The sequence below is a fragment of the Mytilus edulis genome, unplaced genomic scaffold (assembly GCF_963676685.1).
Source record: "Mytilus edulis unplaced genomic scaffold, xbMytEdul2.2 SCAFFOLD_880, whole genome shotgun sequence".
NCBI lineage: Eukaryota > Metazoa > Mollusca > Bivalvia > Mytilida > Mytilidae > Mytilus > Mytilus edulis.
The window spans coordinates 1,527-29,420 of NW_027268037.1; the positions used below are offsets into that span (position 1 = coordinate 1,527).

Consider the following 27,894-nt stretch of genomic DNA (forward strand, 5'->3'; position numbering starts at 1 on the left):
AGTGAAAGCAAATAGAGGTTGGAGAAGACGTTGGGTTGTATTTGACGGGAAAACACTCAGATATTATCCTAATCATAAGGTAAAGAAGAAATATTAGAAGGATTCTGATAATAAGTTTTGATCAACTATAAAAGTAAATACTTAAATTGACATAAATGAGGAAATCATGCATAGTTGGATTTTGATGAAACATTTCTTAAATATTATTTTACTTGTTTATTAAGTCATGAATACAAACTTTTTGATTTTCCTGAAACATATTTTTGGAGTTGAGGACGTCCATAGGTTAATAATTGAAGTCTACATTGTATACTTTCTATTTAATCTGTGTCAGTTAGAAATGGACCTTATGCAATTAAATATATCACATCAATACATCTGTTAACCTATTTCTGGTGGAAAAAACTCAACGGAAAAACATTAAAGAGAGGCAAAAGATACCAGAGAAACATTCAAAACACCATGGCTAAAAAAAAACCCAATAGTACACAAAACACAATATGGAAAACTTTAGGCTGAGCAATATGAACCCAATCTGTTTGGAAATTAACTTGTTATAAGAACCCTACGAAACAGTCCAAAATCTATCTTTTATTTTGTATTTGAATATTCCAAAATCTATCTTTTATTTTGTATTTGAATAATCCAAAATCTATCTTTTATTTTGTATTTGAATATTCCAAAATCTATCTTTTATTTTGTATTTGAATATTCCAAAATCTATCTTTTATTTTGTATTTGAATATTCCAAAATCTATCTTTTATTTTGTATTTGAATATTCCAAAATCTATCTTTTATTTTGTATTTGAATATTCCAAAATCAATCAAAGTCTGATAAAGAAAAGGGAAAGCAAATCAAAATTTGAATCATAAAAAAGTGATAATTTGATAACATTCTAAAAAAAAAATCTCTCAACTAAATAGATAACTGCCTTCTGATCACTAAAAGCTTCTGTCCATGTTTCGACAAATTCAATGAAGGATGGACACATGTAATGATGTCTGTTATACATCTATCAGTGAATTAGGGAAAAATGGTAGAACTTTTTTTCTCTTAGATATTTTGATCTTAAAATGCTTGTGTCAAAGTTATTGAAAAGTTGTTGAAGATTTGACTTAAAACATGTTAACCACAGACTCAACTGAAATGTTGAAGACAAGACACCGACGGAATGAAGGATTGCTATGGCCCGCTTTCGTGATAAAATAATGCTACTTGACAAACTAGCACATGTATTGCATGCACTTGCATAAGAGTGATTTCTATCCAACACTGCACATTTTATTATACTACTATCATGACTATTGTCCTTATTTATGATAGTTATTTCTTGATTGAAAATGTTTATATTCATTAATTATTTTTTTTTGTAGTCACAGATATCTAAGAGAATAATTCCACTGGCTTGTATGAACAGAGTTGAAGTTTGTGTAAAGGTATGATGTCAAATTGTGTTTTCACTATACTTTATAGTTTTAAAAAATCACAGGAAAACTTGAGATGCTGGATATTCTTGGTTTGTTGCAGACCCTTTGATGGCCTTGGGCGTTTGTTGTGTGCTTTGGTTGGTTTGTGGTCTCTTTGGTACATTATATATTTTGATGCCCCAGTTATTATGCCATAATGTTTTCTAGTCTGTGCTTGCATTCTGTTGGTCCAGCATCAGGCTAAAGTTTTGGTCAAAGTTTTTGGTCGAGGTAGTTTTTGATGAAGATGAAGTCCAATCAACTTTAAACTTAGTATACATGTTCCTTATGATATGATCTTTCTAATTTCAACGCCAAAATAGAGTTTTACCCTATTTTTGCTGTCCACTGAACATAGAAAATGATAATGCAGATGGGGCATCTGTGTACTTGTGACACATTCTTGTTTTACCTGTTTCCATTCTCAATTTCATACCATGTTTTTGTTGAAACTTATGTTTAATCATTTATTGTATTTGCATTGTTAATGAGAAACTTTATGATAAAGCCTTGAATCAGTGGAGCAGGCTTCTTTCTTGTTTTATGCAGTTTTGATGGACTTAAAATTTGGGCCTATGCTTGACTTTTTATGCCCCACAGAGGGCATTATGTTTTTTGGTCTGTGCATCTATCCATTCATCCTTCTGTCCCTCTTCAGGTTAAAGGTTTTGGTCAGGGTAGTTTTTGATGCAGTTAAAGTCCAATCAACTTGAATTAGTACACCTGCTCCTTATGATATGATCTTTTTAATTTTAATGTCAAATTAGAGTTTGACCCCTTAACATAGAAAATTATAGTGCAAGTGGGTCATTCAACTACTATGGACACATTTTTATTCTATAACATTTTGAATTAGAAAGAAATATTAAAAAAAGTTCAGGATTGAGGGGGGATAGGATCTTTATCAGAACTTCGGGATCAAGTGTTTTTAAGCTTAGGATTTCAGGATTGACCCTTTCGGGATCCTAGAATTCTTTTTTCGAATTTCAGGAAGGCTGGATTTAAATTTATTTAGATTCAGGACCTCTGGATTTGTTTTTTTAAGCCTGGAATTTTGGGATCAGGACCCCTCCTACCCACCTCACTATTATATAATTTTATATAATTCGAAGAGGCTAACTATGGTTATCCATGTGCTTTTCTGGATTAACCCTCATCATTTAATCTTAATCTCAAATATTCAGAAAATGTATATATGTACATATTAAAGTTAATACAAAGAGCTATGTGATTTAAAAGCCCAATTCATTAGAGGTCAACTTTGCCTGCAGATTTTGTACCATAGTTTCTTAACATCTTGGTATACTGTAAACCAACTTAATTTCACGAGCGATTAATTTTCGCGACTTTCGTGAGTAGAAAAATAATGCGAAATTAAATCGTCGCGTATATGTATAACTTGGATCTTTGCTTATTAAACTATATCAAGTTAACTAGAAAATCGCGAAATTAAATCGCCATGAAGTAGACTATCTGGAGATAAACACGAAATAAAGTATCCGCGAAAATAAGTTGGTTTACAGTATACATGAAGAACATGATACATAACTTTATTCATTCCTATGACTCATTTAACAAAAAAATCTTACAAAAAAACATATTCAAAAGTCATTAACAATTCAGTATAACCTACGATCATTTTTGTCATTTTTTTTTGTGAACAGACCTCTTGGACCTCATAGTATTACTGGCATATTATGGACCTCTGACATTATTATAGAACTAATATTCCTTTAGGTAACCAAAATCATGCAGTTTGCAATGGTAAATTATTCTAATTAGCATGATTTTAATTATGATATAATTGTAAACCAATTAATTTTCTTGATCAATTTATTTATACATTTTTATGATTATGAAAAAAGAGAAAATGTAAACTTGTTGCAAATATTTCAAATGACAAGGTTCTTTTCCTAGTAGAAAATTGTGACAAAAATAAATTGCTGCAAAATCAATTTAAAGAGGCTAGAAAAATAGTTGGTTTACAATGTGTTGTCTGCTTGTACATATATAAAACACTGTAAAAAGATTATTTTTCTTAAAAATGAATTCAAATGTTTTTAATTTTTTTTGAAGAATCTTATTTATTCTTATTATTAATGTATCACATTTTTGCATCTTGTCTTTCATAATTGCTATATCATTCAATTTCTAGGATTTTCTCAGTGTGACAGGTCACTTATAAAAATGAAAATCTACAAAATGTATCTAAAAGTTTCTATCACTCTTGTAGATTTGTATCAAACTTTAAAAAACTTTTTAAGATACAAAAATATGAAGTAAACATAAATAACAATAGTTCACTGCATGGTCATGATCATGACTTTATTGTTAATATTTTAAAGGAGATATGTATGAGCCTGCATGATTTTGCAGATTTTTTTAAAATTATATTTGTTTCCTTCAAACATTTTATTTTAGAATATTTTTACTCCTTACTGTTTCTTATATCATTGAAAGTCATCTGACCTGATGTCATATTTTTATGCCCCTGCCGTAGCGGAGGGGGCATTAAGTTTAACCCATGTCCGTCTGTTATGTCAAGCATCCTTAAAGTAATATATATGTACTTAGAACTTTACCAGCAAGTCAACCTCAGCAATAAGCCTAAGATGACGTAACCTTAGGTGAAATAAAACAAAGAGAAAACATTTGGTTTAAGGTTTCCCAGCTGTTTGCACCATTTATTTATAATTTAAACTTTTGTCTCAAATTTTGCACTTTATAAAGATAAATGATTATAGATACCAGGATTGCAATTTATTTATAAAGGTACCACTGCAGTAATTTTTACAAGATACTTGTTTAAATAGAAAATGAAATCTGAAAAAAATGTGGACAAATTGATTCCAGTATTTATTCCTTGCTTCAATCTTATTTTTATAGCTTTAGATATTTTATTTGGCATAATTTTTTTCTTTTACAGGATAAAAATGCAGATCGGTTTAAGTTCAACCTAATTAACCAGAACAGAACATTCTTATTTGCAGCAGAAACTTTGAGTAAGATATAATTACTGTTAAAATGAAGATATATTTATAAAAAAAAAATAGAGAACAGCTGAAACAACACCTTCCATATTTTGTGGTGGTAGAATTCCTGTAAGTGGATACCAGATGGTATTCAGGGTTGTCAGATAAAAAATTAAAGTATTATATTATATTAATTAATTACAAAATTTCTTAATATGAATATGATACAACATTCCAACTACTGTGGATACATCATTATTGACATTGGATACCAGATTTCTTGGATTTGATATAAAAATGTTTTAACTTGTACACACTTTGTCAAAACAATGAAATCAAAATACAGTTAACTCTCGTTGTCTCGAACTCAGTTGACTCGAAATTTCGGATGAGTCGAAGTTTTCACGTGGTCCCGAACTTTGTTCCATATAAATGTATGTAATTCGACTTCTGATGAGTCGAAATTGGATGAGTCGAAATTTTGGTTGAGTCAAACTAAATTAACAATCCCAAGGTTTACAAAAGCATTCAAAATTCATAATTTATCTCGAACTAATACATATTATGTCAAAACATGACCTCCGGGATTTTAATGGATCGAAGAGGTAATCTGACAATACACGTGTAATTAAATTTCCAGTCACTGACCACTGTAATGATTTATGACATGCTATTTCCACGAGTGTTTACCTGAGATTTTTTTTTATAGAATTTTTATAAATAATTAGTGATTCATTGTTATTGTTAATGAAAAAGTATTTAAAATGTTTACAAAAAAATTAATTCTTATTTAAACTAATGAGCTTGGGTGTGTATAAAGTAAGGATTATGACTTCCGTTGATGATCACCTTAAAAATACTCAATCGGCGTTTTTAATCTTGTGTTTTCTTTTGAAAAGAAAGAGCGAGATAAAACAAAATGAAGAGAAATCTAAATTATCTAAAGTCTCTTGTATCCGAGAATAAACCATTTTGTCAACTATAAACGACCTGAATAATGAAATTATCGCTTGGAAATTACTCTCTCGGATAAAAGCCATAGGAAAAAAAATGTATCTGAAACAATTAAATAAGTAAAAGTAATGTTATTATAATAATGAAAGACCATGACAAACAAATACATCGATCTGATACCAGAATATCGATCCCCTTCCAATATTCATACGGATTTATTTTAGCTTTACCAAGCTAAGCAAGAGTTGTGTCCCTTGTTCCGGCAAACTTCCGGTTTTCGTTTGAGTCGAACTACGTGTATCTCAAAATATTTCTCTGGTCCGGCTGACTTCGAGATAACGAGAGTCGACTGTATACACAAAATTATAATTTCTCCCAATCCATGGAAATTGAACCAACAAAAATAAATGAATCCACAGTATATAGACTCATATAGGATTTCCCCTTTTGTTAGCTATAGTAAGTTGCTATGTTTATTCACTTATGATGATTTAAAATAGTTTCTTTCTTCGATATAAAGTTTCACAATTTCAAAGTCCTTATCTGTTGCAAAGTTTCGTTCTAAGATTCTTTTTTTTTCAAATCTAACATGAAGATATTAAAGATAAGAAAACAATTTGAAGTAGAAAGAAACACCAGACACCATTTCCAATAAAAATTAAACCAAACAGTCCCTGAGGGGGATACTCTAATGTAAACAAAAAAATGGAGTTTACTAAAACCTAACAAAACTCAGGTTCACCTGTAGTTATACTCTTTGGATTTGATAAAAAATAAAAGTTTGATATATAATGATAAAATATAAATTTGAATTGAATCTGCCATAAACGAGAAATTCGGAAACCCACTGAAATTAGACATACTGAGAATATTCTTTAGTTACTTTAACTTAAACTGATTGACTTAAAAGTAGATGTAGCTACTATGATTAAGTAGAATAATCATGGCTTGAATCAATTAAGATTTGTAAATCAAGATGTTGATTACTAATTGTTTTTTGTTTTTTCTTATTTATAGATGAGTGTACTCTATGGGCCAACACATTAATGGAAGCTATAATTAACTATGAGGTATGTAAGCAAGTACAATATAAAGGGCAGGGGACAGGACCCTTTTTGGGATGTCGGGATCAGGTGTTTGTTTTTAATCTCAGGATTTCGGGATTAATCCTTTTGGGATCCAGGAATTTTTCTTTTGAATTTCAAGATATGGGGATTTAATTTCTTTTAATTCAGGACCTCAGGATTTCATGTTTTTAAGCCCAGGATTTCTTGATCTGGACCCATCCACATATCTGTACTCTGAATTCTGAATTAATTTAGAAACATTCTAATTTCTGGAACAATTTTTTACTACATTAAGTATCATGTACATGTCGTTATGAGATATAAGATGATGTGGTATGAGTGTCAATGAGACAACTCTCCATCCAAGTCATAATTTGCAAAGGAAACCATTATAGGTCAAGGTACGGTCTTCAACACAGTGCTTTTGCTCACACCAAACAGCAAGCTGTAAAGGGCCTCAAAAAGGAGTATAAATTTGAAGTATCTGTTTATTGTTCATTTTAAAATGCTTTTAAAGTATTCTGTAGACTCACAAGAGGTTTTTATCAAAAGTGTGTTAAGTCCACTTAGAATTTTATTTGTTAAAGTTGAAACAATTTATTTTTAATATTTATTTCCAGAAACCAAAGAATGGTGAGCCAGAAGGTGGACAAATGTGTGATCCTGATAAAATGGTCAGTTTTCAAATTGTTAATTTTCCTTTTCCTATACCATTTGGGAAATCTTAATTTAATTAATTTATCAACAGATTATAAGTTTTTCAATTGTGGATTTTCCTTTTCTTATACCATTTGAAATGTAGATCTTAATCTATTCAATATGACAATGAACTTGTAAATTTTCTAATTGTTAATTTTCTACTTTATACTATTGAAAATGTAGATCTTATTACATTTAATATGACAGTTAAATTGTACATTTTCCAATTGTAAGTTTTCCCTTTTTTATACCGCTGGAAATGTAGATCTTAATCTATTTGATATGCCAATTGTATTGTATATTTTCTAATTGTAAACTTTCCTTATTTTATACCGTTGGAAATATTGATCTTAATCTATTTAATATGACAATTAAATTGTAAGTGTTTCAATTGTTAATTTCCTTATTTTACAAATGCATATCAATAGGAAATCAGATCTTATGACCTCATAACCTCATTTTTAATTGGATGTTTCCCTATCATAGTAAACAATCATATCATTTTTAAGGTGTTTGTTACTCTCCTTCGAAATAACAAGTTTTAAAGGACTTATAAATTGATTGTTTATTTATAGAGGAACTAAAAAATCTGGAAAAAATAAGGTGTTTTCAAGATATGAACCATTAAAAATTTGGCGGGAAATAATTCTCTCTGGACTTTTCATACATTGAACATCGGTTCCTTTTTTTCTTTTAAAAACTATGAAAAAATGATAAGAATTTTATAGATCTTTCCAATATGGCTTCTAATCTATATGGAATAAAAATAATGAAAAGAAAAGTAGGTGTTAGACCTTAAGGTAGTACCCAACACCTTCACTAAAATTAATTTGGCTCGTTTAATTATACCCCACGCAACGAAGTTGCGGAGGGTATAATGTTTTTGACCCGTCCGTCCGTCCGTCAGTCCGTCCGTCCGTCCGTCAGTCCGTCCGTCAGTCCATCAGTCCTGTTCCTTGTCATCGCAACTCCTCTCAAACCACACAACAGAATTTCACGAAACCTTTTCAGATAATAAGGACATACTATGTAGTTGTGCATATCGACGGGAAATTGCGATTCAGTTTTTTTTTCTAGGAGTTACGCCCCTTTGAACTTATTTACTTTAATGTACTACTGCAACAGTTTGTCATCTCAACTCCTCTCAAACCACCACAGAATTTCACGAAACCTTTTCAGATAATAAGGACATACTATGTAGTTGTGCATATCGACGGGAAATTGAGATTCAATTTTTTTTCTAGGAGTTACGCCCCTTTGAACTTATTTACTTTAATGTACTACTGCAACAGTTTGTCATCGCAACTCCTCTCAAACCACACAACAGAATTTCATGAAACCTTTTCAGATAATAAGGACATACTATGTAGTTGTGCATATTGACGGGAAATTGCGATTCAATTTTTTTTCTAGGAGTTACGCCCCTTTGAACTTATTTACTTTAATGTACTACTGCAACAGTTTGTCATCGCAACTCCTCCCAAACCACAAAACAGAATTTCACGAAACCTTTTCAGATAATAACGACATACTACGTAGATGTGCATATCAACAGGAAATTACGATTCAATTTTTTTTTCTAGGAGTTATGCCCCTTTGAACTTATTTGCTTCAATGTACTTCTGCAACAGTTTGTCATCTCAACTCCTCTGAAAACACACAACAGAATTTCATGAAATTTTGTAGATAATAAGGACATACTATGTAGATGTGTATATTGACAGAATTTATTATTCAGTATTTTTTCTTATACAATTTTTTTTTCTTAAACTTATTTAATTTCTCCAATGACAATGTGGGGACGTGGGGTATATGAGCGTGCTCACTAAGGTTCTTTAATTTTCATAAAATTTTGACAAAGTATTTACTTTGACACTTTGACAAAATATGAAAAATTCAAAAAATTTGAACCAACCATTTTATCAGAAAAATTACACTGGTTATATAGCAGTTTTACAAACACTAATTTTGATCAATGAGATGCTTAATATTTCCTTAACAACACAATGTAATTAAAACGTTTAGCTGATTTTATAGAGTTATCTCCCTGTAGTGTTAGGTACCACCTTAAATGGTAAGTGATTTGTGATATAAACTTTATCAGGGTCTTGATTTGAGGAAAAAGTATTTCAGTGGAGCAGCACGAAAATTATCAGACTAAAAGAAATATTTCAGTGGAGCAGCACGAAAATTATCAGACTAAAAGATTTAATGTAAATTTAAGAAATGATTGATAATTTTGAAAATAATATTAGATTGTATATTTTTGTACCAAAAAAATGAAATATAATTTATAAAATTAAAACATTTTTTTTTAGGGTTTCATTAAATTTGAGAGGAAAGGAGAATTGTTTGTAGCAATAAAAGCAGGAAAACTATGTTACTATGATTCACATCAGGTTAGTAAAATACCAACAACAGAAGAAGATGTGGTATGAGTGTCAATGAGACAACCCCTTACCCAAGTCACAATTTGTAAAAAGTAAAACATTGTAGGTCAAAATACCATTTTCAATACTGCGTCTTGGCTCACACCAAACAGCAAACTATAAATATAAAGGGCCCCAAAAATGACTGTTTAAAACCATTCAAACAGGAAACCCAAGGGTCTAATCTACCGGTATATGAAAAACTGAGAAACACTCCTAAACATCAGGTTCATGACTGTTTGCAACAATAAAATGACCAATTGATGTCACTTGGATTTTAAAGTACAAGGCAGGCAGAAAATATCAAACCAATGTTGAAAGGAACTCAAATGTGAGCAAAAAAAAAATAAAAAATTAATATTGTTTTCCTCAAATTTACATTTATTATAGTTTGTCATTGTGAATTCATAGTGAGTCATTCAATGCAGTTTTTGGGGAAGACGGCTTCAAGCCACCAATCCCCTATGGGGTTGGCCATAGTGACATTCCCTCACATCATTCATTTTGTTTTTATAGTGTGGAAAAACCCCCCAACAAATCTTACTAAGATTGAAGAGAAGGAGACCCAGAAATGAATAGTTTGACTTTAAACACTTATTTACACATTTCCCTTCTGTTTCTCACGAAATTATCGTATCTTGAGCTCTCCTTTACACTGTTTATGTTTCTTTTACAATCCGGAAAAATCAGTATAACAAGATATTCTAAATATATCCAACCTACATTGTATTTTATAGTGACGTCATTCTTGGAATGCCACACTACGCAGAAGCAGGGATATCCTTCACTGGTTATTTAAATCATTCTCAGAGATCGTGCACTAATTACACATTGGTATTTGTTAAATTAAACATAATAATGTTTGCTGTAGATGATTCAAACATCAACATGCAATACTTTAATTTGTAGGTGAACAACTTTCAAAGTAAACAAAGATCGTGGGGATACATAAGATAGGGGAGAGAAACGATTTTATTCATTTTTAGCTCACCTGGCCCGAAGGGCCAAGTGAGCTTTTCCCATCACTTTGCGTCCGGCGTCCGGCGTCGTCCGGCGTCCGTCATCCGTCGTCGTCTGTCGTCCATCGTCGTTAACTTTTACAAAAATCTTCTCCTCTGAAACTACTGGGCTAAATTAAACCAAACTTGGCCACAATCATCATTGGGGTATCTAGTTTAAAAAATGTGTGGCGTGACCCGGCCAACCAACCAAGATGGCTGCCATGGCTAAAAATAGAACATAGGGGTAAAATGCAGTTTTTGGGTTATAACTCAAAAACCAAAGCATTTAGAGCAAATCTGACATGGGGTGAAATTGTTTATTAGGTGAAGATCTATCTGCCCTGAAATTTTCAGATGAATCGGACAACCCGTTGTTGGGTTGCTGCCCCTGAATTTATAATTTTAAGGAAATTTTGCTGTTTTTGGTTATTATCTTGAATATTATTATAGATAGAGATAAACTATTAACAGCAAAAATGTTCAGCAAAGTAAGATTTACAAATAAGTCAACGGGACCGAAATGGTCAGTTTACCCCTTTAGGAGTTATTGCCCTTTTTAGTCCATTTTTAACCATTTTTCGTAAATCTTAGTTATCTTTTACAAAAATCTTCTCCTCTGAAACTACTGGGACAAATTAATCCAAACTTGGCCACAATCATCATTGGGGTATCTAGTTTAAAAAATGTGTGGCGTGACCTGTCCAACCAACCAAGATGGCCGCCATGGCTAAAAATAGAACATAGGGGTAAAATGCAGTTTTTGGCTTATAACTCAAAAACCAGAGCATTTAGAGCAAATCTGACAGTAGTAAAATTGTTCATTAGGTGAAGATCTATCTGCCCTGAAATTTTCAGATGAATCGAACAACCCATTGTTGGGTTGCTGCCCCTGAATTGATAATTTTAAGGAAATTTTGCTGTTTTTGGTTATTATCTTGAATATTATTATAGATAGAGATAAACTGTAAACAGCAATAATGTTCAGCAAAGTAAGATCTACAAATAAGTCAACATGACCAAAATGGTCAGTTGACCACTTTAGGAGTTATTGCCCTTTATAGTCAATTTTAAACAATTTTTCTTAAATCTTAGTAATCTTTTAGAAAAATCTTCTCCTCTGAAACTACTGGGCCAAATTTAACCAAACTTGGCCATAATCATCATTGGCGTATCTAGTTAAAAAAAATGTGTCCGGTGACCCGGCCAACCAACCAAGATGGCCGCCATAGCTAAAAATAGAACATAGGGGTAAAATGCAGTTTTTGGCTTATAACTCAAAAACCAAAGCATTTAGAGCAAATCTGGCATGGGGTAAAATTGTTTATCAGGTCAAGATGTATCTGCTCTGAAATTTTCAGATGAATCGGACAACCCGTTGTTGGGTTACTGCCCCTGAAATTGTAATTTTAAGGAAATTTTGCTATTTTTGGTTATTATCTTGAATATTATTATAGATAGAGATAAACTGTAAACAGCAATGATGTTCAGCAAAGTAAGATCTACAAATAAGTCAACATGACCAAAATGGTCAGTTGACCACTTTAGGAGTTATTGCCCTTTATAGTCAATTTTAAACCATTTTTCATAAATCTTAGTAATCTTTTAGAAAAATCTTCTCCTCTGAAACTACTGGGCCAAATTTAACCAAACTTAGCCATAATTGGGGTATCTAGTTAAAAAAATGTGTCTGGTAACTCGGCCAACAAACCAAGATGGCCGCCATGGCTAAAAATAGAACATGGGGGTAAAATGCAGTTTTTGGCTTATAACTCAAAAACCAAAGCATTAAGAGCAATCTGACAGGAAGTAAAATTGTTGATCAGGTCATGATCTATCTGCCCTGGAATTTTCAGATGAATTGGATAATCTGTTGTTAGGTTGCTGCCCCTGAATTGGTAATTTTGAGGAAATTTTGCTGTTTTTTTTGTTATCTTGAATATTATTATAGATAGAGATAAACTGTAAACAGCAATAATGTACAGCAAAGTAAGAACTAAAAATAAGTCACTATGACCAAAATAGTCAATTGACCCCCTAAGGAGTTGTTGCCCTTCAAAGTCAATTTTTAACAATTTTCTTAAAATTTGAAGATTTTCAATAACATTTTCCACAGAAAGTACTGTTATAGATAGAGATAATTGTAAGCAGCAAGAATGTTTAGTAAAGTAAGATCTACAAACACATCACCATCACCAAAACACAACTTTGTCATGAATCCATCTGTGTCCATTGTTTAATATTCACATTGACCAAGGTGAGCGACACAGGCTCTTTAGAGCCTCTAGTTTTCTGTAAAAATTCTGTTTTGAGAATCTTCCTCCAATTCAGGAGCACCTCAATTGTTGAGTAATTATTTTGTGTACCAACATAATCATTGTAATTGTAAAAAAAAATGTTGCATTTTGTAGTTTAAACCTATTTATTCATGAAATTTACAAATATTTCAAATTTAGGATTTGGAAACAAGCTTCACACAGTTTACATCAATCATATTGTTTTTTATTAGTACCTGTTTCCCTGTGATGAGAGTTGTAACTGGGAACTTTATTAATGGAAAGTTAAAACTGAATAGATTTTTCAGTCCAAACTTTCTTAAAAAAAACTTAAAAATCTAAGAGTACTGTCACAAAAAATGGAAAATGGCCCTAGCCTGCAGTTCAGTGGTACACAATCAAGATTTCAAAAAATATTGTAGTTGTTGTGAAATGACAGAATTCAGTTGAAATTTAGATAATTAAATATCAACTCTAATCATACATGTCGTATGTTTAGATTTAGAAGATGCAGATCTCTTCCATTGGTCCAAATTGAATCCTAAACTAAGGAAACGAAATTACATTAAACAACAATTGATTTCAATATCGTCAACCTTTCTACATGTTCTAGCTGTTCTTTTTTCCATTCTTTATATGAAGACTATCAAAAGATACCCCCCCTTCCAAAAAAAATAATTAAATAGAAACAAGGGCCGTCTTTCCCCTCAGAGCTATTCAGCTCTTTGATTGAATAGATATTGTTGCATTTAACTTTTGATATGCACAAAATCATATGTTTGTTTTACATCATTAATGAAGTGCATAAAATGTTATGAAGAGAGATATTGGTCAATTTTTAAAATGTATTTAGAGTTGTAATTTATATTATTAAATATGGGGCCTTGGTGGCCAAGTGGTCTAAGTAGTTACTTCTGTAATCACTAGCAAGTTAACACTGAGGTTGTGATTTTGAACCCCGCTTGTGAAGACTCCAATCTTAGTTGACTAGGATTGTCAGTTTATCTATCGAAGGTCAGTGGTTTTCTTCGTGCTTCCTCCACCAATAAAAAGTGACCGCCACGAAATAGCCTAGATGTGGTGCTTAAAATTAAAAGTGACGTTAAAACACCAAAAACCAAATCAAATCTATATTATTACAGATAGTTTCAGAAAAATCATTGTGAGAACATCACAAATGTTTATGATTCCTAAAAAAAAAACATTTTAACATTTTTTTTTACATGACAGGATTACAAGATTGCTTCACCAATAAATGAAATCGACATGAAGTTAGCATCTGTGAAGGAAGTTAGCCGGAATAAAATGCAACTGTCTACTCACTATGGGCATTTTATGTAAGTTCTAAAATTATCGCAATGTTTGTATTACTGTAAAAAATGTAACAACAAGGTTCGCAATAATAAAATATCACTTTCATTATTTCTGAAGTGATATTACTACATGAAAGGTTTAACATTTTTGCCAGTGGTCAAGGTTTCATAATTAGGGCTATTCCATAAAAAAATGTAGGGGGGGGGGGGGGGGGGTTCGAAGGCAGTTTTTGTCAGCACCCGCCACCCAGACAATTGTAATTCAGAATATAGTGCATTATAATTATAGTGTGAAAAGTTGCTTTGCTACCCATCACCCATGTATTATTAATATATTGTGCCTTCCAACCCCCCCATACATTTTTTTTCTGGAATAGCCCTTATAATAAATGCATGCATTAATTTCTGCAGTTACAGTAACTGATACATGTAAAATTTAATGTGGCAACCCAGCAATCCAACAAAAATGTTTACAAAAACATAGACCTGTTTGAATACAAAGTCAGTTCAAATGAATTTTAGGACTTTGTTTACTTTAGGGGTCAAAGTAATTTGTTTAATTTGATAGTTATTATGAAAAATGTTTTATGGTGATTTAATCCACCATTTTCTACATTTAAAATGCCTGTACCAAGTCAGGAATATGACAGTTCTTGTCCATTTGTTTTTTATGCGTTTTGTTATTTGATTTTGCCATGTGATTATGGACTTTCCGAATTGATTTTCCTCTAAGTTCAGTATTTTTGAGAATTTACTTTTTGGTATCAAAATGAAAATAATAGAAGTGGTATGATTGCCAAAAACAATATATGTTTATACACGAACATTTTATTAAATAATTTTTGTGCCGGTGAATCAAAATTCTGGTCTGGAAACCAACCGTTTTTTATGTATCACATGAAAAATCAATATATTACATTTGCGTCTGTTTTTTTCTTGAATTGTTTCAAATGTTGTTTTTTATTGTTTTATATAAAAAAAAAAAAAAAAGAGAAAAAAAAAATAAAGGAAATATTAATACGATACAAGTTATGAAGTATACACAAGTTTTATAATCTGACAGTGATGTTAGTGAAATATATTTCACGCAATATTGTTATGTAAAATGTTGAATGTTATCATTTCAGAGACAAGACAATAAGTAATATGAATGTTTTCATTTATATGTGTATTTTCAAACTGTGATATGTATATATGAAGTGTGATCATAATAAAGATAAAAAAAAAAAAAAAAAAAAAAAAAAATGATTGCCAATATGACACAACTATTATCCAGAGACTCAAGGACTAGAATGTTAATAATTCTTAGTGACTGTACAGACCTTCCAGATTTTTTTTTTATAAATAGATCTTTTACTTTAATTTTCTGAAAAGAGATTGTTAGACCACTTTTGTTTTGGGCTGAATGCTAAGACATGAAAGTTTTAAAGTATATAAATAATGTTGGTCAGATTCAACTGTTCTGAATTTTAGAATTTATTACAAGAGACTGAAATAATTTAAGAAAAATATGTAGGTACATGTATTATTATATACTTTCTATTGATAGAAGAAGAATAAGAGAATTCCATGTACCATAAAATGTGTACAGACAGTTTTACTTCATACTCTTTAAAAAATAATCTGAAATCTTTTGTTTGTCTGAAGTCTATATCACAGCTACTTTTGCATAGTTACTATTTCTGTACTAAAAAAATGCAGTACTGGAAATTTACTTTTAATATTTAGTACTGTTTCTTTACTTTAAAACTATTTTAATATTTAGGTACTTGTATTTTACAGTACTTGATTTGTACTTAATACTTTGGTACAGAAATAATACAATATTCCATGTTTGAAAATCATAACTCTTAAGAGATTTGAAATAGAAAAACTTTCAAAAATATGAAAATGTAACGGTAGTAACCAAAAATCTATAGTACCTAAATTTCAAGTACAAATAAAGTACTGTAAAATACATGTACCTAAATATTACAATAATTTTAGAGTAACAATATATTAAAAGTAGATTTCCAGTACTACAAATTTTTAGTACAGTAATAGTACCTATGCAAAAGTAGCTTTGTATACTTGAATGTCTTTGTAATCAAATAGTTGCTGTCTTTTCTATACATTGTTCATACTTTGGTATATATAAGGAATGACTGTAATATTTTTTCTGTCTATGAAAAAATAACATAAAAAATTTGGTGCACACTGAATAACGCACGTAGCAGGTTATTTAACAGTGTGCACCACATTTTTTATGTTATTTCGAATAGACAGAAAAAATATAACAGTCATTTCTTATAACATAAATCTGAATTCCATTATTAGCCGTAGAAAACCATGAAAAAAAATTGATGATGTCATGGTCACATGACTAAATTATGTCTATGGGCTGATAACAAAATAACGTCAGCCAATCAGAAGTCGCGTTACATCCAAAATTAAATTATTATGAAATGTTTACTTGAAAAAATACATATTATTCTTTAAATCTTTAAAAATTTTCATTGGTTTTTCTGTTAATTCCCTTTTTTTTTACAGATTACTTTTCACCGAGAAACAAGACTGTGTGTATTGGAAGATGGCCATGGAGGACGCTATAGCAGACGGTCTTGGGGATAATACTGTAGGTGGTTTAAAACATTTAGATTAATTTAAAACAGTTTAGATTAAAGTAACTTATTATATGATATCTTAGATTCAGTGGATATTTTATAGATCAACCCTAGTTTTTTAGGGGGTTCGTGTTGTTTATTCTTCAGTTTTCTATGTTGTGTCATGTGTACTGTTGTTTGTTTGTCTTTTTCAGTTTTAGCCATGGCGTTGTCAGTTTGTTTTAGATTTATGAGTTTGACTGTCCCTCTGGTATCTTTCGTCCTCTTTTATCTCCTAGATGATAAATTAGTGTTTAGAACTGAATTAAAAAACATTTTTCAAGTGCTATCATAGAATATGTTTAAGGGTTTTTTATTCTAAAGACAAACATGAAAGATAAAATAAATCTGCTATCAAACATTTCATAACATCAAATAGAACTGAGAAGGAATATAATAATGAGAAAATGATACAACAAAATAAAAAAACAGAAAAGACTTATTGAGATCAACACACAGTCATCAACATATAGAAAAGATGCAAGTAGAATAATAGAAAATATTCAATAAAAGCCATCAGTATACCCTGAATGAAAAAAAAACTCATTAATGAAATTGAGAATGGAAATAAGGAATGTGTCAAAGAGACAACAGCAGAAGGTCACCAATAGGTCTTCAATGCAGCGAGAAACTCCCGCACCCGGAGGCGTCCTTTAGCTGGCCCTAAACAAATTTCTATACTAGTTTAGTGATAATAGACGTGATACTAAACTCCTAATTATACACAGGAAAGTAAAATTAAAAATCATACAAGACTAACAAAGGCCAGAGGCTCCTGACTTGGGACAGGTGCAAACATGTGGCGGGGTTAAATATGTTTTTTGAGATCTCAACCCTCCCCTATACCTCTAGCCAATGTATACATTTATTTATTTGATCTTAAAGGGACATTAAAAAGTAAAATCACAAAAATACTGAACTCAAAGGAAAATTCAAAAAGGAAAGTCCCCAATCAAATGGCAAAATCAAAAGTTCAAACACATCAAACGAATGGAAAACAACTGTCATATTCCCGACTTGGTACAGGCATTTTCTTAACTGTCAAATGCATGTTGACCCATTTTACCAAAATTGTCATATTTTATTATAACATACTAAAATGTATATTCAAACTATATAATGTCCAAAAGAAACAGTTAACAAGGCATGGACTTATGTTTAAGAATTTATTAAGACTAGATGCCATCAAATTATTCATCATTATGCCCCTTTAACACTCTGCTTTTTATATTTTCAGGTATTAGACAGTGTAAGAGAAAACCAGAGTAACCATTTCTGTGCAGATTGTAGGGCACCAGGTAAATACATATTGGGGATTTATAATTAGTCAAGAGATACAACTTTTTGTTGATTTTCTTTTTAGGCCCCAACTGAGGCGGAAACCGTATTAAGTTTTACCCTTGTTCATCTGTACGTCCTTTGTATGTCCATCTATATATGTGTCTGCACTTCCAGAAATTGTTTTCCGTTCTCTAACTTAAGTATGCCTTTAAATAACCAAATGTTATGAATCTTATACACAATGCTTAAAATTACAAAATACAGATCAATTTAGGTGGTGTCACTTTTACTGTTCTTGAAATATGCTCCTTTATAATGTTACTGTGGATTCATTTATTACCATGGGTACCACTTTTCATAAAATGACCTCTTTAAAACGTGAAAAAATTACAAAAGAGAAATTCTTTTTGGGATATTACACTGCATACAATAACATGGAGTATTAACTTGTGGTTACATTGTTCAAGCAATCTTCTATTGCTCTATATTATATTGACACAACAAATATGTATTTACTAACATTCTGTCTGTTTTACAGATGCACACTGGGCTTCCATTAATATTGGTATTGTTCTGTGTAAAAACTGTGCAGGTAAACTATGTTAATAAGACTGAACAACACATATTACTTTAGAAGGACCAAATAATTGACCACTTGAGAGTTATGTCCTTCACCGTAAAAATTCGTCAAATTATGGGCACCTTTATGACGTCATTTACCAGATAGAGGGGTTACCTCAATCTTCTGTATACCTGCACTATTAAAGTACCGGTACTAAATTTATCAAGTGTCTTGATCATCATCATGTTTGATAAACTAGAAATAATTTTTGTTCCATGGGTACTTAATCACAATTCTCTACTGACAGGGGTCTGATTATCAATTACAAGAATCTAATTCCTGCAATATAGCATAATTAGCGTTATATTTTTACAACCATTCTCTCAACATGGGAAGAAATGACAATGCCCCTAAACGCTAAGTTTTGGATGAAAATGCAATGAACTCAAAAGAGGTCTATTGGGCTTGTTATGTTCTTAAAAAAAGCACACAGGGCTCTTAATTGTTATGTCTAATGAATGATGGAATAGACATCCATCTCCATGTGATTTGATAGAAAACTGTGACCAAAAAATCAATATTATTATTCCTAACAAATTATGTTGATTTAAGTACAAACAAGAATCTATCTGCCCAGTATACAAAGAAGAACAATTGCAAAATGTTTAATAGAATGAATTATTGTGTAAAAATAAAAGTTTCTCTGAATATAAAAAAATATTAACTGGTTTCAGGAATTCATAGAGATTTTGACCACAGAATATCTCGTATCAAATCTTTACGAATGGATACAACTATATGGACACCGAGTTTGATAGAAGTAAGAATTTTATATTGAGAGTTATTTAGACGGTAAATGTTTGTATGACTGATTATCATCTTATACATTGCATTTCATTGGATGAAATGAAAATATGGGGTAAACATTTCAGAGGATAAAACAGCAATCACATGAAAAATATTAGAATGTCTGCATGAAAATATCAACTTGAGGGTTTTGCAAATTTGCCCTAGGTTTTTTTTAGATGAGAAGGTCCATGAAAAAAAGTGTGGTCAAATATTTAGCTGAAAATCTATTAGATCCTGTTCGCTTATTTTGCATACTGTGGATTCTTTTATTTTCATGGATAAGTATTATATATAACGTAAGGGTACCCAAATTGCACCGAGTACCCAAATTGCACCTATTTAGAAAAAATAGCAACAGAAATCTTACAAGATTTCCTAGAGACTAAACAATTGTATTTTTATGATTTGATACTATGCACGTCTTTCAACATAGGTAAACATATTTAGATATACACAAAACGTGCACAGTATTTATCAACAGATGGACTGTTTACTGAAAAAGCAAAATGTACGAAAACGTCACCATGCGACGTCATCAAAACGTCATCTTTTTAAAATTAGCAAATACAATATATTATAAGTATCCATTTCGTAAAATATGAAGAGTAAGCATGGACTAATATCCAATTGTTCTAAATATTTGAAGAAATTAAACAAAAGCTCGGTTATTAGACTTTTGACGATGTGAATTTAAGCATGGATGCAATTTGGGTACTCCTCATTACAGAATCATGGATAGTTTGGAGGTTGATTTAAACCCATTTTTGTATGACTCAATATGGATTCAAAATTAAATCGGTGTACCTATACAATACAGAAGGGTAGGGCTACAAAATAAACACAGTATGGACATTTTTTTCTTGATCATAAAAAAACGTAGGTGAAAAAACTGGCAAAATAGGTGCAATTTGGGTACCGTCACGTTACCAATTTATGTTGATGAACAAAAACTGGTATTTTCATGGATATTTGATTTTCTGATTTTAAATTAAATCTGCTTAAAGCCTGTAAACAAATTTGTATTTGTAGTCGGTAAATTTTAAATTTGTGGTTCATTTAATTTGTATTCAGGAAATCTAGAAAATAGGCATCCATGAATAATAATAATGAATCCATGTATTATATGTACATTTTGTTTCAGTTGATGAAGGCTGTAGGAAATGAGAATGCCAACAAATTCTGGGAAAGCAGACTACAAGCTGTACATGGTATAAATACAGAGTCATCTCCCATTAATAGAAAACAGTTCATTCAAGATAAATACGAGAGGAAGTTGTGGATAGATCAGCATCCACTCATTGGAGGACTCAATGAGGTATTCCATAAACTTATGAAAGATGTTAGATTTTAAGGCTTTTCTCTTTATTTGGTTGTTATATACAGAAAATGTCGCTAAAGTACAAAATAAATTGTATTATAAAGTTCCTAAATATTTTTCAAATTTAACCTTATCATTTTTTTTTCAATCCGGATAAGTTTTGATATTAAATAACTTGTTCATGACATTTGAGCTATCTGGGGCCTGTTTCAATGCTGTATTTGGTAGAATTTTTCACTTAATGGCTTAGAGAGGAGGCTTTTGTCACATCTTATAAACAATATAAAGTATGATTATAGTTTAAGGAATAACTGTTGAAAATATTGCCTTTCAAATGTTTTGATTCAAATGACTTTGATGAGTCTTATGTAGATAAAATGCATATCTTGCATACCAGATGATAAATATAAATAGGTAGGATTGCCAATGACACAACTCTCCACAAGATACCAAATGACATAGTAGTTAACAACTGTAGGTTACTGTTTGCCTTCAAGAGTTAGCAAATAAAATTGAGAATGGAAATGGGGAATGTGCCAAAGAGACAACAAGTAAAATGTTCTTTAAAATGTTGAATATGTATATCAACTATCTTCATTACTGAATTAAAAAAAGATTTTTGTCAGCTTTTTCCCGTTTTCTCCATTTCATACAGTAAGTATGGAGTGAGTCGTGGATGATATTACGACACTCATTCCAATTAATAGTTGACGGGGGACGATATTTAGGTCCTTTACTGAGGAATGATTTTAACTCTCGGTCTTGAACGATGTTAAGATCTCCTGTTATAACATGGGAAATGGGTCCATAAATATATTCGGAGGTACTACAATTACATGAAGTAGGTGTATTTTCACTGCTATTAACATCTTTACACAATTGACTATAATTAAACACAAATTTCCGGGTAGATTTCTTGTAAATGTAACAAATAAGAGGTAGCTCAGTATTGTCAAAATATCCAGGAATTTGTTCTTTAACAGAATGGTCGTTAAATATACTGGCAATATTTACAAAATCAAAACCTTTATTGACATAATTTATTTTAAAAAAAATGTTTTTTATGATCAAAGCCCATATACCATAGTCGGCTATAAAATGTCACAAATTGACAAATGGATAGGAGCCAGCTGAAGGACTCCTGGAGTGCTGGAGTTTTTTGCTGAATTGATGGCCTTCAGCTGCTCTACAGTCTGGTTGTTGACTCTTTGACACATTCCTCATTTCCATTCACAATTAAAGTGTAAAGCATTTCAAATGAGAAAACTAACTAATTCGTGTACAAAATAATGAACAAAAAACCAGATATGTTACACAGCAATAAATGACAACAATTTAACTTCAGACATCTTACTTGGGACAGACTAATACAGAATGTAAGCCTTATAATTCTTTTCAAACATTTTTTTGAGGATATAAAACTGTTGACTAACTTAATAATAATACTTGTTTCAGGAATTACTTCGGGTTGTTGTGACAGAGGACATTTTACAGACCATGAAAATTGTTTTCTCTGGAGCAGATGTAAGTCTTGTCAAATTATTGTTATAAATGTGTCATATTTTTTAATGTCAATGTAAAATATGCTGTCATACATAATTACAAGTTAGATTATAGATTTTTGATTGGTCTACGTGAGAGAGTGACATTAAAAAATTGTCTTCTGCTGAGCCAGGGGATAGAGTAAATTGACTCTGTTGAGCCATGAGATTGAATAAGTTGACTCTGCTGAGCTATGGGATAGAGTAGATTGACTCTGTTGAGCCATGAGATTGAATAAGTTGACTCTGCTGAGCTATGGGATAGAGTAGATTGACTCTGTTGAGCCATGAGATTGAATAAGTTGACTCTGCTGAGCTATGGATAGAGTAGATTGACTCTGTTGAGCCATGAGATTGAATAAGTTGACTCTGCTGAGCTATGGGATAGAGTAAATTGTATCCCTTGTATTAATAACCAATCAAAATCTTGTATTTTAATATGAAGTCTATAAAATAGAATATTCACTGCTAGAGTATTTGAAAATATATATTGATGACAAACAATTTGCATGAATTGTTGAATTTCTCTAAAATAGAAAAGATTTAAAAAAATTATGTACAATGATTAAATGTAATGCTCCTGTAAATTTGCGCAACATAATATTGAAGATAATTTTTTTTATTCTTTTTGTAGATTTTATTTACTGACAATACTACAGGAAAAACAGGTAACTATATACATAGAGAGTACGAGTTCCAACTAGACAGTACAAAAAAGTAAACAATAACAAGTTACCACACAGCCTTTAACAATGAGCAACACCTATACTTATAGTAAAATTTAATAATTTCATATTTAGTTGTATGACTCTATTTAAAACATTTATAAAAAAATAACTATACTGCATAATGTGTTTCATATTCATCACTCAACAACTTGCTGTTTACCGAACACTTACATATTTTTACATTATTAGAATTATACCCTTGTGGCAGAAATATCATCAGTGAGCAGTAGCTCGCAGATTCACTTGTTTATATAAAAAATTGATACTGGATGGTTAATTATATAAAAAAGGGTATTATGTCTGGTGTTCAATTTGGAATCAACTCAAATCACCTAAACATTTACATACTTTTCTTATTTGCAGCATTTGACCTTGCCAAAGATGAAGGACAAAGATTGCAGACTGTAAGTTATTCTCTTATTTGTTGAATGAAAGATCCAGGTTAGGGTTATTCCATTAAAATGTATGTGGGAATGTAGGAAGGGACTTTTAAAATATCCCTACAACCAAGAACTAGGGGGATAGGACCTGTATCTGGACTCCAGGATTGGGTGTGTTTAGCTCGGGATTTCGCCAATCACAACTTTAATGTAAGCTTTTGAAAATCATATCCAGAATGCATTAAATTATTTAACCTCCAATAGTTGTTCATCCACTGATATCAGCTTTAAATAAAACATTTGAATTCAGTAGCTCACAAAAACCAGAAGAAAACTTTACACTACATCTATGTCTTTTTCTCAAACTTATTCAATTTACAGTCTATTAAGACATTGAATATCTAGGTTTATATTAGCATCTTAAATTTATATACTTTATTTTTATTTTAGGAATTTCTGTATCATAACGGAGGTGACAGTAAGTAAATTAAATAATTTTTAATCAAAAATGGCTTTACACTGAGGTTTTTTTGTGGCCTCTTATAGCTTGCTTTTTGGTGAGAGCCAAGGATGTGAGTTGAAGGCCATATTTTAACCTATAATGCTTTACTTTTTACAAATTGTGACATGGATAGAGAGTTGCCTCATTGACACTTATACCAAATCTTCTGATATATATTTTTGTTGGTTTCAAAGTTATTGTCTTTCAAATATTGTCTGTGAAACTAAATAAGTGCTAACAGCATTTTTGACCATTTAATATTCAGTTATTGTACCTGTTTGTTTACAACACTTCTTCTTAGTATAAACTAGCTTTATTAGTCTCCTTTTATTAGGAGCACCTCTATAATGAGTTTTACATTAACTTTAAATTTTAAGAGAAATTATTTTATTTTCAGGAACATCAAGAGCTTCAGCTGATATTGATGAGGTTTGCAAACAGATATTTAATAAATATAGATAGAGAATGGAATGGGGAATGTGTCAAAGAGACAACAAACTGACCAAAGAGTGAACAACACAGCCGAAGGCCACCAATGGGTCATTAACACAGCAAGAAAATCATGCAGCTGGAGGCAGATATATAAATTGAGAATGGGGAATGTGTCATGGAGACAACAACCCGACCATAGAGCAGCTGAAGGCCATCATGGGTCTTCAACACAGCGAGAAAATCAGAGGCAGACTTTGACTGGCCCCTAAACAAAAATGTGCAAAGAAAATACAAATAACCATTGAGTGAATTTTTAAATTTTAAAACTACAAATTTGAAATCCCACAAATGGACATTGTTGTCACAAACCAAGAAATTGATCCATGAAAGAAAACACCCACAGAAATTATTGTAAAGTGACAAACACTTTGTAAATCAAATTAAACTACATTTTTGTCACCATTTTCTTAATGTAGGCTTTGGCATTACGGTTACGAGCAGAAATAACTATGGAAGGTCACTTGTTAAAGACAGGACCCAGAAATAGAAATGGTAAGTCCTTAAAAAATGAAAATGAAAACAACACTTTTTAAATTCCATCCATCCAAAGCATTGAAGGGGGGTCGGAGGGGTTCTGATCCCAAGATCTCGGGCTTAAAAATATGAAATTCCGAGGTCCCGAATTTAAAAAAGATAAATCTCTACATCCTGAAATTAGAAAAAAGAAATCTCGGATCCTGAAAGGGTCAATCCCGAATTCCCGAGCTTGAAAACACCCTATTGTGATGTCCCTAAAAAAGGTCCTTCTGCCCCTCATTGTATTGGATTTTTTTTCTTCAGGAATGCTTAAGGCTGAATATTTGAAAGCCAATGATTTATAAGTAGCAAAACAAAATTGGAGCAATCTTTAAAACTCAAGAAAAATGGTATTATCTTGAAGAATATCACTTTGAAGTCACAGTTTTAAGGTTTATTTTGAGTTGGGGCAAAATGTTAAACTTCAAATCCTATATATGATTCACAGATAATTTTTAGACTTTAGACTTACAGTGGAATTTTTAAAAATATTGAATTATTTCTTTTCAGCCTTTATGGATAGATATTGTGTAATAGAACATGGTTGTTTAAGATACTTTGTCAATGAAAAGGTAAGTCACAATGAAAGTATTATTGTAAACTAACTTATTTTTGTGAATACTTTGTTCCATGTGAAGTCTTTTCTAGCCAATTTCTCAGAGATTTGATGTTGCAATTTTCAAATTTACTGGATGTTTAGTTAAATAAAGAAAGATCTAAGTTTACAGATTCATGAAGATATATATTCACTTCATTTTTCATCTATTGCAAAAGTTGCAAAAATTCCTTTTGTATAGATAAAACAAGACTCTAATATAGGTTTGGTTGCTCGCAGTAATTTTGTCTATTTCTTGCAAACAATATGTAATAATTATAGATTATCGGTGATAATCTGAACGAGATTGACTTTCTCGCTTGAGCCGGGACGGCGAAAGCGAGAAAGGAAATCGAGTTAAGGTGAACAATGATAATCTTTTGATCGCTATTTTACCTATGACGACGTTGTCAATTTCATGTCAATTTCGTTAGCAACGCCACGTGCATGCTTAGTTTCTAGTGATAATTTTCCATCTCAAGCGAGTAGCATGATATGAAAATTATCACAAAAAAGATCAAAGGAAAAATGCACAAAATAGCGATAAATTAATAATCTAATATGATTTAATAACAATATTCAAATAGACATTTGCATACAAGAAATTGTCCAACACATCATTATATAAGTGATCTGAATCTTGATATGATATGTATTCATAAATCATATATATATGATCATAAATGATAAACTGTAACCTGTATGTTGTAGTTACTGTGAGAACCTTTGATTGAACTGACAGCTCAACAATTTAATTTCTTTATATAATATAAAGAAACTCCACCCTTCCATCTGCCACAGAATTTTAAGTGCATATATAACAAATGCTGTAGATTCATTACTGTTCATTGGATACCAATTTTTGTGGGTTTCGTAGAAAAAGGTGAACTACGAATTCAAATGTTTAACGAATTACAATTTTTCTATAGTCTTTGTATGCAGAGATTTGGAAAACCACTATATCCATCAATACCTGAAAATTGATACCCACGAAAATAAATGAATCCACATTATATCTAAATCCAAAATAACAATAACCTGTTTTACAACTTCTCTAACCAGTTTTGAATATATTTAACTATATTTAACACAGGGGAAAGAAATCCCTTAGGTCAAACCGAAAGAATTATAACATATATAATAATTTTTATTAACAGTCATCGACAGCTAGAGACAGTATAGATAATGAGAGTATGTTGTGTGTTCAGGCAGTCACTAATGTAGAAAAGTAAGTACAACTTGATCGAGGAAAAAAATCAGACATTTTGCTTAATTATCTCCCTTGCCAAAATAGATTGCTAAATTATCTCCCTTACCCAAACATGAAGCTTAATTATCTCCCTTACCCAAATATTTTGCCAAATAGAAATTCGGTTTTGCTTTAAGATCTCAATTTACCAACTTTGTCATGGAATAGAAATTCAGACTTCAATTGAATTATGTCCTACTTAAATCAAAAGTTAAGAGAAATGTATATACTTGCATGGGATAGAAACATGTCTGGGAAAGTAGAGACATAGAGAAATGACTTAAATCAAGGTCATCTTTCAGCTTGGGGTAACATAGTCTTATATTTGCTTTATTTATTTTTGGTAGATAGTATTTTGCTTGTCAAATTTAATTCACAATAATTAATTCATTTTCAGACATTCCTTGTTTTAATTCTTGATTGATTAATTTTATTTTACAAAAAGCTATAGACAAAATTTTCCAACTAAAGGGTCTTCTCCCCTTTGTTGTGGTCTTTACAAAGAAATTGGCCACTTATAAAGTAAATTCATATTTTGTCAATCATTATTGGATAACCAAACAAGAGGATTTTTAAGGTATAGGTGAACCATAAATATAGAATTAAATTAACCCCAGTACTGATACCCTAAAGTAAGAAAAAAAAACAGAAATCCTGTTGCATTATTTACAGCAAAATGCATTGAGTGTGTATGCTAAGGTATTATCTTTGGTTAGCTTGCTTGCCAGCTGAACCGTGAAGTTATTATTAGGTTAGGTATACTTTCCTAATTCCATAGAAGTCTAGTCCTGCAGACAGATAGATCGGTTACCTGTCAGACTAGTCTAATCTTAAAGGCGGGTAGTATACCTAACTTGATAATGACTTCACGGTACAGCTAACCAAAGATAATACATTTACCTACACACTTTATGCATTTTGCTGTAAAGAATGAAATTGTTGTGTTTAAATTATCTTGAAATGCTAAAGCAATAGGGTTATAAATATTTTATCTGTTATTTTTCAATACAGTATGATTTTTCCAACCTGGTTTGTCAACTCTGTGTAAGTGTTCCTTAGAACA

At 31.2% G+C, this 27,894-nt stretch overlaps 1 protein-coding gene across 1 annotated transcript; it reads left to right on the plus strand.

Moving 5' to 3' along the window:
• On the plus strand, positions 1-27,894 carry LOC139506707 (arf-GAP with Rho-GAP domain, ANK repeat and PH domain-containing protein 2-like; the record flags this gene model as incomplete). Its single annotated transcript, XM_071295514.1, has 21 exons — positions 1-79; positions 1,376-1,438; positions 4,395-4,470; positions 6,412-6,464; positions 7,082-7,135; positions 9,479-9,559; positions 14,094-14,200; positions 16,706-16,790; positions 18,056-18,116; positions 18,638-18,691; positions 19,396-19,481; positions 20,652-20,825; positions 22,284-22,352; positions 23,004-23,037; positions 23,461-23,501; positions 23,928-23,955; positions 24,377-24,408; positions 24,888-24,963; positions 25,498-25,559; positions 26,740-26,810; positions 27,843-27,894. Coding segments are annotated over 21 exons (1,423 nt in total), but the record flags the coding sequence as incomplete, so codon positions are not given.